The sequence below is a fragment of the Chiloscyllium plagiosum genome, unplaced genomic scaffold (assembly GCF_037043375.1).
Source record: "Chiloscyllium plagiosum isolate Xiang-an unplaced genomic scaffold, Cpla_swu_hap1 HiC_scaffold_32, whole genome shotgun sequence".
NCBI lineage: Eukaryota > Metazoa > Chordata > Chondrichthyes > Orectolobiformes > Hemiscylliidae > Chiloscyllium > Chiloscyllium plagiosum.
The window spans coordinates 41390964-41407039 of NW_028270170.1; the positions used below are offsets into that span (position 1 = coordinate 41390964).

The 16076-nt window shown below is 45.4% G+C and overlaps 1 protein-coding gene across 1 annotated transcript in view; it reads left to right on the forward strand.

The window, feature by feature from the left end:
- The window catches only part of mrc2 (mannose receptor, C-type 2), a 337889-nt gene that overhangs the window by 139883 nt on the left and 181930 nt on the right, over positions 1-16076 (forward strand). The window contains exons 3-4 of the mRNA XM_087977928.1: positions 4836-5009; positions 15783-15947. Of these exons, the coding sequence (XP_087834054.1) occupies positions 4836-5009; positions 15783-15947 (339 nt within the window). The remainder of the gene's footprint in view (positions 1-4835; positions 5010-15782; positions 15948-16076) is intronic.

Consider the following 16076-nt stretch of genomic DNA (forward strand, 5'->3'; position numbering starts at 1 on the left):
GTGCTGTTATGAGTCCTAGTGGTCGCAGTAGTCTGGCTGTCAGTTCGAAGTGTGTGTGCACGTGGGGGAGTGGGAGAGTGTGTTCACTGCGTGTGCAAATCAGAGGGAGTGTATGTGTGCGCGCAGGCGGGAGAGTGGGAGACTGTTTATGTGCGCGGGGGAAGAGGGGAGCGTGTGTACAGGAGGGAGAATGTGTGTATGAGCACACGCAGGAGTGAGAGCTTTTGTATGTGTGCGCAGGAGAGAGGGAGAGTGAGTGCATGTGAGAGAGAAAATGTGTGTGGGAGAAGATGTGTGCACACGTGGGAGTCTGTGTGTGGGCATGCGCGGGACTAAGTGAGTGAATGTGTGGGACTGAGTGTGTGTATGTGTGTGGGTGTGCAGGACTGAGTGTGTGTGTGAAACTGTGTGTATGTGTGTGGGTCTGAGTGTGTGTGGATGTGCATGGGATTGAGTGTGTGTGGGTGTGCGAGGAACTGAGTGTGTGCATGGGTGTGTGTGGGTGCGCGGGTCTGGGTGTGTGTGGGTGCGCGGGTCTGAGTGTGTGTGGGTGTGCATGGGACTGAGTGTGTGTGTGGGTGTGCGTGGGACTGTGTGCGCGCGTGTGGGCACGCACAGGACGGTGTGTGTGCACGAGACTGTGCGTGTGGGCACACGCAAGCGTGATGAAATACATGCCTGGGAGAGGGTTTGTGAGCATGTGTGTATGAGAGATAGAGCGTGAGCATGAGAGAGGGTCTGTGTGAGTGTGTTTGTCTGTGTGAGTGTGTTTGCGTATGTGAGAGTGTTTGTGTGTGAGAGTGTATGGTGTGCTGGGGTCACCCGTAGTGTGACATGAATGCAAGATTCCGGTTTTGGCCGTCCACATGGGTACAGAACTTGGCTATCAGCCTCTGCTAGGCCTCTCTGTGTTCTTGAGTATCCCCAAGTCTGCTTTGAAGGACCTTGACCCGAAGATCCAAGGCCGAATATCTTTGACCGCTGAAATGCTCCCCCACTGGGAAGGAACATCCCAGTCTGGCGATTGTTGCCAATTCATCTGTTGTAGCATCTGCATGGTTTTGCCAATATGCCATGCCTCAGGGCATTCGTGCCTGCAGTGTAGATAGACAAAATTGGCTGAGTCAGATGAGTACCTTCCACGCACGTGGTGGGTGGTGTCCTCACGTGTAATGGTAGTATGCATGTCGACACTCAATGAAGACTTCACCTGATGAAGGAGCAGCATCCCAAAAGCCTGTGATTTCGAATAAACCTGTTGGCATATAACCTGGTGTTGTGTGACTTCTGACTTTGTCCACCCTAATCCAACACTAGCACCTCGACATTAAAGTTAAACATGATTTACCTGTGACAAATCCGTCATGGATTTCTGTAATTAATCTACATTTGTTCTGCAATATTGTTTCTAATAAGGATAACTGACGCACAATGGCTGGGCACATCTTTGCACAGTCTCAATAATAGCATAGTATTCAAAATTCTCCAGTCTTTCAGCACCAAATGTATTTTTAAGGAGAATTGTACAATAACAGCCAATACCTCCATCATTTCCTCCCATCCTTGCCTTCTTATCCTTGGCGCATTGCGTGAGATCCTGGGTGGCATTCCATCCAGCCAAATATTTTATAAAGGCAATATATTGCAGGTGCTGGATATCTGAAACAAAGAAAATACTGGAGAAACTGAACAAGCCTGGTAACATCTGCAAAGAGAGAACAGAATTAATGTTTAGAGCCTAATATAATTCTTCATGCTAGACTCAAATTGTTAACTCTGTTTTTCATTCTATTTAACACCTCATCCTAATCAGTTGTTAAGTCTTCTAGTAACTCAACTAGCTCCGCCTTTGGCAGCCTTTCCCTTTGTAAAGACTGATGTAAAGCACTCATTTAGTATGTCAACCATAACCTCCATCTCTGTATGCAGGTTTCCTTTTTGATCCATAATTAGCCCCACGCCTCTCTTTACCTATCTTTTATAAATTACATGTCTGTGTTAGACTTCTGGATTCCATTTCTGTCAAGTGCCAATGGCCTCTCATTGCTTCTTTCATTTATTTTTCAGATCCCCTCTGAATTTCTCTGTATTTTCACAGCTAGTAAGATGGAGCCCTATTTTCACTGATGTTATTAATGTGACATCTGCCATGTGCATTCTTTTTCGGCTCCATCTTACTAGCTATCTCTTTTGTCATTTAGGAAACTCTGGATTGATTTGTCCTACCATTTCATCCTCTTAGGAAAGAACCTCAATTTAAGCCAAACTATCTCCTCTTTAAAGATAGTCCATTGTTCCACTCTAGTATTGCTTGCCAAATTTTGCCTGTACAATCATTGAAGCCTACACTGTGGAAACAGGCCATTCAGCCCTGCAAGTCCATACTGACCCTCCAAACAGCATCCCACCCAGATCCACCCACCTTCTTCCTGAAAGTCAGCATTTCCCATGGCTAACCCCATCTAGCCTGCACACCCTAGTCACTATGGGCAATTTAGCATGGCCAATTAACATAACCTGCACATCTTCATACTGTGGAAGAAAACTGGAGCATCCAAAGGAAACCCCTGCAGATGGGGGGGAATTGAACCTGGGTCCCTGGCACTATGAGGCAGCAACTTCTATGCAGGTCAGAGCAACGGTCCCAGCATTGATTGCCAGAGGGCACCATTACTTATATCCTTCAAGTGGATTTCATTTTGGGTAACTAACTTGCAGTTTTCTGACAGGAACTAATTTTCCCAACAAGTTGCCAAATGTGCTTGTTAAGAATTCCTATATACACTTCTTTTATCAATATAATACATCTCTCAGAGAATACTACAGCAAAGGAAGAGGCTCTTTAATTCAAAGTGCTCATCGAAACAATCTAACACCTTTCTCTTCCCTTTTTTTGTAACTCTTTTTCAATTATTTATCCGAACATCTTTTGAAAGCTACTGTTAAATTTGCCTCTGCCACTCTTTCAGACAGTATAATTCAGATGATAATCATTTCCCATGATAAAGAAATTCTCATTGTAAATTATCTTACGTCTATGTCATCCATTTACCAAATCCCTGACCATTAAGAAGCACTTTTATCATGGTTGCTCCATCAAAACCCATCCTAATTTTGGACAATGCTATTAGCCTATTATATTCTCTGCTTTAAGGAGGATAACCCTAGTTTTTCTGCTTTCTTAGAATTAACAGAATTAATCCTGAGTACACGAGAAAAAGCTGGACTCATTCATAAAAGGATCTAAAATGACTGAACATTGATTTAAACTGGTTTGCAAAAGAAATGCTGTGTATTTCCCACGCGCGCGCGCGCACACACACACAATGATTTGGGTCTGAAAAGTGCTACCTGGAAGTGTGATGGTGCCAGATTAAATTGAGGTCTTCAGGCAAATAGCATTGGATGATTATTTAAATAGAAATAATGTGGGTTATTCTTCGGAGGGTCGGTATGGACTTGTTTGGCCAAATGTGTGATTCCTGATTAAGGGTTTTTGCCTGAAACACCAATTTTTCCTTCTCCTCAGATGTTGCCTGACCTGCTGTGCTTTTCCTGCAACTCTAATCTTGACTTTATCTCCAGCATCTGCAGTACCCACTTCTGCCTTATTGGGCCAAATAGCCTACTTCTACAGTGTAGGGATTCTACGATGTTATTTGATTTTTTTTTGATTTAAGCTTTAAGCTTTATTGTCACGTGTACTCAAGTTCAGAAGTACAAGAGAATAGTGAGAATTTTACAATGTTGCCACACAGAGCATCTTAAGTACAAAGGTACCGGGGTACAAAACTTAGATACAAGTGGTAACATAGAAAAACAACGTTATTAGTAAAGTATTACCATTGTTCTTAGTATAATTAGAAAAATAAAGAAATAAGATGTGATTTGCCTTTTACAAGTCCTTGCTATAATACCTCATGAAGCCTGTAAATTTTGAAATAACAATATTGAATTAAAATGTAGCTAAAAATCACACAACAATTCAGTTTTCGGCACAGTGGTTAGCACTGCTGCCTCACAGCACCAGAGACCCACCTCGGGCGACTGACTGTGTGGAGTTTGCACATTCTCCCCGTATCTGCATGGTTTTCCTCCAGGTGCTCCGGTCTCCTCCCACAGTCCAAAAATGTGCAGGTTAGGTGAATTGCCATGCTAAATTACACCGTAGTGTTAGGTGAAGGGGTAAATGTAGGGGAATGGGTTGCGCTTTGGCGGGTCGGTGTGGACTTGTTGGGCCGAAGGGCCTGTTTCCACACTGTAAGTAATCTAATCCAATCTAAACCAGGTTATAGTCCAACAGGTTTATTTGAAAGTACAGAACTAGGAGCGTTCCAAAAGCTTGTATTTTCAAATAAACCTGTTGAACTATAACCTGTTGTGTGATCTTTAACTTTGTTCACCTCAGTCCAACACCAGCACCTCCACATCATGAATTAAAATATAGATTTAATACTTTTCTTAAAAGAGCAAGATGACCTAAAATGCATTGTTCCATTTCTGCCACTTTGCACTTTGGTTTCAGGTAAATCCTTTTATAGAGTTGAGTATGGACACCTCTGTCAGCTAGAGAATTGGAGGTTGACATTGAACCTCATGGTTTTAATTCAAATGGATGAGCCTCCAAACTTTTGACAATAGGATGATGTCTGCAGCAAATACAGTGAGGGTTGGAGGTGACGGTTAAGTAATGCAAATGATTTGTATAAATGTCAGTCCCAATCACCTTCAGGACTGACTGTTACCCATGGTCAGCCTCATTCAACTGGGACTTGTTGGTGTTGATGTACACAGTGACATTTTACTTTCTGAATGATATTATTTCTTTCTTTTAGAGATTTACACCATCCAGGGGAATTCTCATGGAAAGCCATGCACAATTCCGTTTATGTATGACAGCCAGTGGTACCATGACTGCACTAGTATTGGCCGAGAAGATGGACACCTCTGGTGTGCGACAACGGTAGATTATGGGCTGGATGAACAATGGGGATTCTGCCCAGTCAAAAGTAAGTGCGCTAAAGTGTTTGATGAGGCTGCCCTCTGGATTATATAAGTTTAACTTAGAATTTGAATCAAATTTTCTTGTGTTTCAGTCCAGATATGGGTTCTCTATTCTTTCAAATTATTTTTTTAAATTTAGTTAGAATGACAGCGAGCTTAGTGAGTGTCTTCAGTCTTTTTCAATCCTAGGGCAAAGACTGGCTTCAAATTTTGTTGTGGAAGGAGTTTGGAAAAAAAAACAAGAAGCCAACAGCTCATAAAATTGTCCTCATTGAAGACTAACAAAAATGAAACCTGTAATAAGTGTAACTTTCAGATTTTTAAAATGATTTGTAAATGATTGGGAATACTGCAAGCTTTAACATGTCTGATAAAGGCTTGATTGTCTTTGCCGTTTGTTTTGTTCACAAGTCAGTTGTGTGCCAGTTCTCTTGCCCATCCACTGCCTGTAATTGCCCAATTTATGCTCGGGCCCATCCTTGGACTTCAACAGCCCTCTCACCCTCCCTCAAACTCTCACTGTCCCTCTCACCCTCCCGCACAGTCTGACTGTTCCTCTCACTCTCCCTCACACTCTGGCCTTCAAACCTTCCTTTAAAATCTGACCAGTCCTCATTACACTCTGATACTTTCACCCTTGGAACCTCCCTTGCCCTCGGACCGGACCTCAGTCCTTGCACCCTACTTCATACTATAGTGCAACTTTGTGACTGACCTTTTCTGTAAGGCCTATTCAGACCTTCACTGAACTCCGGTCCATCCTCACTGTGATGTCTCTGTTCTCTGGTTTCCTTTCCCAGGATTCTTCTCTGTTCTATCTCTTCCCATCCATCTATTCTGCCTTCACAATCTCTTTTTCTCATTTCGTTGGAGAAAGGGAGACTGTTTTACAACATGGAATGTAGAACAGTACAGCACAGAACAGGTCTTTGATGTTATGCGCACCTTTTATCCTATTCTAAGATCAAACTATGAGAAAGCGAGGACTGTAGGTGCTGGAGATCAGAGTCAAGAAGTGTGGCACTGGAAAAGCACAGCCAGTCAGGCGGCATCTGAGGAGTAGGAGAGTCGATGATTTGAGCATAAGATCTTCATCAGGAATGTCATTACAGGAAAGAGCTAATGCTCAAGACTGTTCTGCTCCTCAGATGCTGCCTGACTGGCTGTGCTTTGCCAGCACCATACTTTTTGACTCAAAGATCAAACTAACCTACATATCCTTCATGTTACTATCATCCATCGATAACTCCACCAACCTTTGTGTCATTGGCAAACCTATTAAACCACCTTTCCACTTCCTGAATCAGGTCGTTTATAAAAATCACAAAGAGCCGAGGTCCCAGAACAGATCCCTGTGAAACATCACTGGTCACTAAGCTTTAGGCTGAATACTTTCCATCTACTACCACACTCTGTTTTCTATGGGCCAGCCAATTCGGTATCCAGATAGCCAAAATTCCCTGTATCCCATGTCTGCTTATTTTCTGAATGAGCCTACCATGGGGAACCTTATCAAACACCTTGCTAAAATCCATGTACACCACAACCAGTGCTCTCCTTCATCAATGTGTTTTGTCAAATCTTCAAAGAACTCAATAAGGCTTGTGAGGCATGACCTGCTCCTTTCAAAGCCATGCTGACCATCTCTAATCAAACTATGCCGTTCCAAATAATCATAAAACCTGTCTCTCAGAATCCTCTCAATAATTTGCCCACCACTGACGTAAGACTGGTCTGTAATTCCCATGGTTATCCTTACTCCCTTTCTTAAACAAGGGAATAATATTTAACACCCTCCAATCATCTGGCACTACTTCAGTGGACTGTGAGGATGCAAAGTTCATCACCAAGGGTGCAGCAATCTTTTCCCTCACTCCCATAGGAATCTAGGGTATATCCCGTCTGACCCAGGGAAGGTAAGTGATTGATATTTGAGTGGGTGTGTTCTGGACCCCAGGCCCTACAAAGTAGGGCCTCACTCCCATCCTCCTCCTCTAACCTAACTTTAAAGTCCACAGGTAAGCTACTCAGTATTCTTGTTTTGGAGACTAAGTATAGAGTAATGGCAACGCAGGCAGTGGAATGTTCCCCCTGCAGGATGTTTGAGGTAGGGGTGACCACCGATGCTCCTGCCGACTTCAACTGCAGGAAATGCAGTCAGATCCTGCTCCTCACAGAATGCGTTAGGGAACTGGAACCTGGAGTTGGATGAACTGAGGATTATTCGAGAGGCTGAGAGGGTGATAGATAGAAGCTATAGGGACATAGTTACGCCAGAGAACAGAGGTAGCTGGGTAATAGTTAGAGTTGGGAAGGGGAGGAAGCAGGCAGTGCAGGGTCGTTCCCCTCAACAATAAGTATACCGCTTTGGATATTGTTGGGGAGGGAAGGCCTGGCAGTCCTAGGGGAAAGCTGCAGTCACCGGGTCTCTGGCACGAGGTTCGGCTCTGAGGCTCAGAAGGGAAAGGGGGAGAGGAGGAGAGCGCTAGTTATAGGAGACTGTATAGTTAGAGGGACGGACAGGCGGTTCTGTGGACATGGGCGAGACTCTCGAATGGTTTGTTGCCTCCCGGTCAGGGTCTGAGACGTCTCGGACCGTGTCTTCAGAATCCTTAAGGGGGAGGGTGTGCAGCCAGAAGTCGTGGTGCACGTTGGCACTAACGACATAGGTAGGAAGAGGGGTGGGGAGGTCATTCAGGAGCTCAGGGAGTTAGGCTGGAAGGTAAAAGCTAGGACGGACAGAGTCGTCATCTCTGGGTTGTTGCCGGTGCCACGTGACAGTGAGGCAAGGAATAGGGAGAGAGTGCAATTGAGCACGTGGCTGCAAGGATGGTGTAGGAGGGAGGGCTTCAGGTATTTGGACAATTGGACTATATTCTGGGGAAGGTGGGACCTGTACAAGCAGAACAGGTTGCACCTGAACCAGAAGGGCACCAATATCCTGGGAGGTAGGTTTGCTAGCACTCTTCGGGGGATTTAAACTAATTTGGCAGGGGGATGGGATCTGGACTTGTAGTCCAGCAAGTAGGTTAGCTGTTTGTCAGGATGTCCAAGAATGTAGGGAGGCTGTGGAGAAGGTAGCACTGACAGGGAATACTTGTGGACACAGAGATGGGTTCAAGTGTGTATACTTTAACGCAAGGAGTATCAGAAATAAGGTGGGTGAACTTAAGGTGTAGATCGGTACCTGGGACTACGATGTTGTGGCCATCACAGAAACGTGGATAGAAGAGGGACAGGAATGGTTGTTGGAGGTTCCTGATTACAGATGTTTCAGTAAGATTAGAGAGGGTGGTAAAAAAGGAGGTGGGGTGGCGTTGCTAATTAGAAATGGTATAACGGCTGCAGAAAGGCAGTTCGAGGGGGATCTGCCTTTGGAGGTTGTATGGGCTGAAGTCAGAAATAGGAAAGGTGCAGACACCTTGTTGGGTGTTTACTTATAGGCCCCCCAATAGCAGCAGAGATGTGGAGAAACAGATTGGGAAACAGATTTTGGAAAGGTGCAGAAGCCTCAGGGTAGTAGTCATGGGCGATTACAACTTCCCAAATATTGATTGGAAGCTCTTTAGATCAAGTAGATTGGATGGGGCAGTGTTTGTGCATTGTGTCCAGGAAGCTTTTCTAACTCAGTATGTAGATTATCCGACCAGAGGGGAGGCCATATTGGATTTGGTACTTGGTAACGAACCGGGACAAGTTAGTGTTAGTTAGTGGGCTTGTTAGTGGGTGAACATTTTGGTGATGGTGACCACAATTCTGTGACTTTCACCTTGGTTATGGAGAGAGATAGGTGCGTGCAACAGGGTCGGTTTTACAATTGGGGAAGGGTAAATACAATTCTGTAAGACAGGATCTGAGGAGCATAAGTTGGGAGCATAGGCTGTCAGGGAAGGATGTCGTGGAAATGTGGAACTTTTTCAAGGAACAGATATGACGTGTCCTTGATATATATGTACCTGTCAGGCAGGAAACAAATGGTCTTGTGAGGGAACCTTGGTTGACGAGGGAGGTTGAATGTCTGGTAAAGAGGAAGAAGGAGGCTTACATAAGGTTGAGGAAACAAGGTTTAGACAGAGCATTGGAGGGATACAGGATAGCCAGAAGGGAGCTGAAGAAAGGGATTAGGAGAGCTAAGAGAGGGCATGAAAAATCTTTGGCGGATAGGATCAAGGATAACCCCAAGGCATTTTATGCATATGTGAGAAACATGAGAATGATGAGAACGAGGGTAGGTCTGATCAAGGACAGTAGTGGGAGACTGTGTATTGAGTCGGAAGAGATAAGTGAGGTCTTGAATGAGTACTATTCTTCAGTATTTACAAACAAGAGGGACCGTATTGTTGAAGAGGAGAGTGTGAAACGGACTGGTAAGCTAGAAGAGATACTTGTTAGGAAGGAAGATGTGTTGGACATTTTGAACAACTTGAGGATAGACACGTCCCCCGGGCCTGACAGGATATATCCTAGGATTATGTGGGAAGCAAGAGAGGAAATTGCAGTACCGTTGGCAATGATCTTTTCATCTTCACTGTCAACGGGGGTGGTACCAGAGGACTAGACAGTGGCGAATGTTGTGCCCCTGTTCAAAAAAGGGAATAGGGATAACCCCAGGAATTACAGGCCAGTTAGTCTTACTTCGGTGGTAGGTAAAGTAATGGAAAGGGTACTGAGGGATAGGATTTATGAGTATCTGGAAAGACACTGCTTGATTAGGGACAGCCAGCACGGATTTGTGAAGGGTAGGTCTTGCCTTACAAGTCTTATTGAATTCTTTGAGGAGGTGACCAAGCATGTGGATGAGGGTAGAGCAGTGGATGCAGTGTACATGGATTTTAGTAAGGCATTTGATAAGGTTCCCCATGGTAGGCTTATGCGGAAAGTCAGGAGGCATTGGATAGAGGGAAATTTGGCCAGTTGGATAGAAAACTGGCTAACCGGTCGAAGTCAGAGAGTGGTGGTAGATGGTAAATATTCAGCCTGGAGCCCAGTTATAAGTGGAGTTTCGCAGAAATCAGTTCTGGGTCCTCTACTGTTTGTAATTTTTATTAATGACTTGGAAGAGGGAGTCGAAGGGTGGGTCAGTAAATTTGCAGACGATACGAAGATTGGTGGAGTTGTGGATAGTGAGGAGGGCTGTTGTCTGCTGCAAAGAGACTTAGATATGATGCAGAGCTGGGCTGAGGAGTGGCAGATGGAGTTCAACCCTGTCAAGTGTGAGATTGTTCATTTTGGAAGGACAAATAAGAATGCGGAATACAGGGTTAACGGTAGGGTTCTTAGTAAGGTGGAGGAGCAGAGGGATCTTGGGGTCTATGTTCATAGACCTTTGAAAGTTGCCACTCAGGTGGATAGAGCTTGTAAGAAGGCCTATGGTGTATTAGCGTTCATTAGCAGAGGGATTGAATTCAAGAATCGTGAGGTGATGTTGCAGTTGTACAGGACCTTGGTAAGGCCACATTTGGAGTACTGTGTGCAGTTCTGGTCGCCTCACTTTAGGAAAGATGTGGAAGCTTTGGAGAGGGTGCAGAGAAGATTTACCAGGATGTTGCCTGGAATGGAGAATAGGTCGTACGAGGATAGGTTGAGAGTGCTAGGCCTTTTCTCATTGGAACGGAGAAGGATAAGGGGTGACTTGATAGAGGTTTATAAGATGATCAGAGGAATAGATAGAGTAGACAGTCAGAAACTTTTTCCCCGGGTACAACAGAGTGTTACAAGGGGACATAAATTTAAGGTGAAGGGTGGAAGGTATAGGGGGGATGTCAGGGGTAGGTACTTTACCCAGAGAGTGGTGGGGGCATGGAATGCGCTTTTTGTGGGAGTGGTAGAGTCAGAATTTTTGGTGACCTTTAAGCAGCAATTGGATAGGTACATGGATGGGTGCTTAAGCTAGGACAAATGTTCGGCACAACATCGTGGGCCGAAGGGCCTGTTCTGTGCTGTATTGTTCTATGTTTTATCAATCTTCATGTTTTTCAAAATTTCTAGCACATACCCCTCCCTAACATCAACCTGTTTTTTTACATTAGATTACTTACAGTGTAGAAACAGGCCCTTCGGCCCAACAAGTCCACACCGACCCGCCAAAGCGCAACCCACCCATACCCCTAACCTAACTCTACGGGCAATTTAGCATGGCCAATTCACCTGACTTGCACATCTTTGGACTGTGGGAGGAAACCGGAGCACCCGGAGGAAACCCACGCAGACACGGGGAGAACGTGCAAACTCCACACAGTCACTCGCCTGAGGCGGGAATTGAACCCGGGTCTCAGACGCTGTGAGGCAGCAGTGCTAACCACTGTGCTACCGTGCCGCCCAAGCTGATGTGTTCTAGCACATCAGCTTGTTTCACTCTGTCCTCACAAATGACAAGGTCCCTCTCACTAGTGAATACTGAAGCAACATATTCATTAAAGACCTTCCCTACCTTCTCCAACTGCAGGCACAAGTTCCCTCCACTATCCCTGATTGGCCTCACCCGCTTTCTGGCCATACTGTTGTACCTCACATAGGTGTAGAACGCCTTAGGGTTTTTCTTAATCCTACCCACCAAAGCTTATTCATGCCCCCTCTAGCCCTCCTAAGTACATTCTTCAGTTCCTTCCTGACTATCTCGTAACCATCTGCTCCTTGCTTCCTCAACCTTAAGTAAGCTTCCTCCTTCCTCTTGGTGAGATGTTCCACATCTCGTTATCCAAGGTTCTTTCACCCTACCATACCTTCTTTGCCTCAGTGGGACAAACCTATCCACCACCATCAGCAAGTGCTCCCTAAACAACCTCCATGTTTCTGTTCCCAATTTATGCTCCTCAGTTCCTGCCTAATAGCATTGTAATTCCTCCTCTCCCAATTAAATACTTACCCTTACCATATGTTCCTTTCCCTCACCATGATTATAGTAAAGGTCAGGGAGTTGTGATTGTTATCACTGAACTGCTCTCCCACCGAGACATCTAACACGTGACCCGATTCATTGCCAAGCACCAAATCCAATATGGCCTCCCCTCTAGTCAGCCTATCTACATATTGAGTCAGGAATTCTTCTGGGATACACCTGACAAAATCTGTTCCATCAAAACTATTTGCATTAAGGAGGCTCCAATCAATAATAGGGAAGTTGAAGTCACCCATACCAACAACCCTGTTACTTCTGCACCTTCCCATAATCTGCCTTCCAATCTGCTCCTCCACGTCTCTGTTGCTATTGCTATTTCCAATCACCTTTTACAACAAAATGCTGACCCTTAAACTCCAGAAAGCATTCATCAGAGCTACGCAGATTTATCATTCTACTGAAATATGCTGTGATCTATAATTTGCATCTCATGTCATTTATAAATCCACAGTTTACAACACAGCCAATTGTTTTCTGAGATTTCCAGTAAGACTTAGTGTATTAGTGACCTGTCCTGCCTGGAGCACATACAAGGTAGTTTTATGGTGTGACACCCGCCTGGGAAGGCAGATTTTTGAGTCCCCACTCCTTGCTGCACTGATGTATCTTTGGATGGTGACAGGAGGCATTCAGCAAGAGCTGCTGCTGCTGGAAACTGAATGTCACACAAGGACAGTCTTGGACTTGGCTCTGAGATACTCTTATTTTGACCGGCCTGCCAAAATTGGCAGTTCAGCCTCACTCAGGAAGAATGGTCAATTGTGAGAGGTAGCAGCTGACACCACTGGGTGAGCACCCGAGGGTGAGTCACTGTCTGCGGGAGAGAGCGAGGCAAGGTTGGAATAGGAGAAAAAAACCTTTGTGCTCAACTTCATCCATTGGAGTTAGTGAAGGCCATGTGTAGCATTTAAGGATAAAAATATTACTTTTGGCATTTGGTGTGAATGTGGTTAGCATTCATATTCAAGGCCTCCTATTCATAGAATCACTACAATGCTGAAAGAAGTCATTCGGCCCATCAAGTCCACACTGACTCTCCGAAGAGCATCCCACCCTGACTCACCTCCCAATCCTATCCATGTCACCCCACATTTGCCGCGGCTACCCCACCTAGCCTGCACATCCCTGATCAACTATAGGGGAATTTCCCATGGCCAATCTGCACTCTGGACTGTGGGAGGAAACCCGTGCAGAGACGGGTAGATTGTGCAAACTTCACAGATTCAATCGCCCGAGGGTGGAACGAACCCGGGTCACTGGTGCTGTGAGGTAGCAGTGCTAACCACTAAGCCACCATGCTGTCCTATTCCTGAAGAGGCCGTGATGCCACCTGATTGTCAGCGTTCTGCCCAGGCATATCAGCCACCTTGTGGCCAACCGCCAAAGCCCCAGCTGCTGCCTTTGCTGCCGCTGCCTCCATGACTGAGCTCCCTCTAGAATGTAAGTAGAGAAAGAAAAACTTTAAAAAAAAAGAAAGAAAAAGCAAGAAAATAAGAAAGAAAAGTGATCCCTGTGGACAAGCTCTGCCATCTTGAACCAGTAATGGACTGAAATCAAAAGTAAAACATTCATGGAATGTATGAACGTTTTTAGTGAATTCTAAACTTGGACTCCTTAATCTTTCCATTCATCTACAATTTGAGCTTCTCATTATTTAGAAAATACTTGGATCTATTCTTGCATCCAAAGCAGATGATCTCATTCTTGTCCATTTTGAACAGTTTTTTTTCTCACTCACTTTAATCTATCAAAGTCTGTGGAACTTTCTGTGCCCAGTCAACTTGGCTACACAGCTGTCTACTCTTTTATCCAAATCATTTGTAAATACCACATAAAGCCGGGTCCCTAGTATAGATCCCCTCATCACTAGTCACATTTTGCCAATCGGTGTATAGACCCAGTACACTGCTTCCTGCTACCCAATCAATTTATATCTGAGGTGAAAGTGAGGACTTCAGATGTTGGAGATCAGAGTCAAAAGGTGTGGCACTGGAAAAGAACAGCAGGTCAGACAGCAGGAGAGTCGATATTTTGGACATAAGCCATTCATCAGGAATGTGGGGGTGAGGGAAGGGGGCTGAGAAATAAGTAGGAAGGGGTCGGGCAGGGGGGGTGGTAGGTAGGTTGGAAGGTGATAGGTAGATGCACGTGGGGGTTGACGGTGATAGGTCGGAGCGGAGGGTGGAGCGGATAGTTGGGAAGGAAGATGGACAGGTGGGACAGTTCAAGAGGGCAGGGCTGAGTTGGAGGGTTAGATCTGGGATGAGCTGTGGGAGGGGGAGATGAGAAAACTGGTGAAATCGATGTTGATGCCATGTGGTTGGAGGGTACCAAGGCGGAAGATGAGCCATTTTTCCTCCAAGCGTCTGGTGGCTAGGATTTGGTGATGGCGGAGACCCATGACTTGCATGTCCTTAATGGAGTGGGAGGGGGAGTTGAAGTGGTCGGCCACAGTGAGTGGGGTTAGTTGGTACGGGTGGCCCAGAGATGTTCTCTGGAACATTCTGCAAGTTGGCATCCTGTCTCCCCAATGTAGAGGAAACCACATCAAAAGCAACGGACACAGTCGATGAGGTGTTTTGAGGTACAGGTAAATCTGTGTCACATTGAAAGGATCCTTTGGGGCTTTGGATGGAGATGAGGCGGGAGGTGTGGGCACAGGTTTTACACCAAAAGAGAAAATGCTGAAAAATCTCAACAGGTCTGGCAGCATCTGTAAGGAGAGAAAAGAGCTGACGTTTCGAGTCTAACTGACCCATTGTCAAAGCTTTGACAAAGGGTCAGTTAAATTCAAAACGCCAGCTCTTTTCTCTCCTTACAGATGCTGCCAGACCTGCTGAGATTTTCCAGCATTTTCCCTTTTGTTTTCAGATTCCAGTATCCGCAGTAATTTGCTCTTATACAGGTTTTACACCTCTCATGCCAGCAAGGGAAGGAGCGGGGAGTGGAGGTTGGGTTGGTAGGGAGTGTGGACCTAATGAGGGAGTCACAGAGGGAGTGGTCTCTGCAGAATGCTGATAGGGATGGGGAGGGAAATGTATCTTTCGTGGTGGGGTCTGACTGTAGGTAGTGGAAATGGCAGAGGATAATCTGTTGTATCCAGTGATTGGCGGGGTGGAAGGTGAGAACCCCAAAGGGGGTCTATCCTTGTTGCGGTCAGAGAGGTGGGATTCGAGGACAGAGGTGCGGGAAGTGGAGGAGATGTGCTGGAGGGCATTGTTCACCATGTGAGAGGGGACATTGCAGTCCTCGAAGTAGGAGGCAAACTGGGATGTTCTGGAGTGAAATTAGAGTCAGAGAGTCATAGAGATGTACAGCACGGAAATAGACCTTCTGTCTAATGCATCCATGCTGACCAGATATCCTAACTTAAATTTATCCCATTTGCCAACACTTGGCCCAGATCCCTCTGAACCCTTCCTATTCATATACCCATCGAGATGCCTTTTATATGCTGTAATTGTACCAGCCTCCACCACTTCCTCTGGCAGTTCATTCCATACGTGCACCACCCTCTGCGTGAAAAACCTTCCCCTTAGGTCCCTTTTAAATCTTTCTCCTCTCACCCTAAATCTATGCCCTCTCATTCTGGACTCTCCCCGCTGCCAACACCTTGCATATTTATCCTATCTATGCCCTTCATGATTTTATAAACCTGTATAAGGGTCACCCCTCAAGCCTGGTGCGCATTTGGTGTGCAGTGAGATACAAGATTTTGACACACCTGCTTACAACTTTGTTGCCATGATTGTTGCTGTGAAAATGTATTGTCTGAGCAGTTTGTTTCAGATCTGTTGTTTTAACTGCCAGGTCAGTCAGTTGAATTAGCTGAGAATCTTAGGTATATGGACTTTTACTAATCAACTTTCTCTTTCTTCAGGTGATGACTGTGAAACCTTCTGGGACAAGGACCCAATGAGCAATAGCTGCTACCAATTCAACTTCCAGTCCACTCTCTCCTGGAGCGAGGCCCGCATTAGCTGTCAGCAGCAGAACTCTGATCTCCTGAGCATTACTGAACTTCATGAACAGACCTACATCAACGGTATGGCAGGAATGCCATGTTTTGGTCAATAGCATACTCCCCCATCTCTGAGTCTTGTGTTCAAGCCCCTCTTCGGAAATGTCAGGGTATAATCTGCACTGACACTCTAGCCCAGTTCTGAGGAAGAGA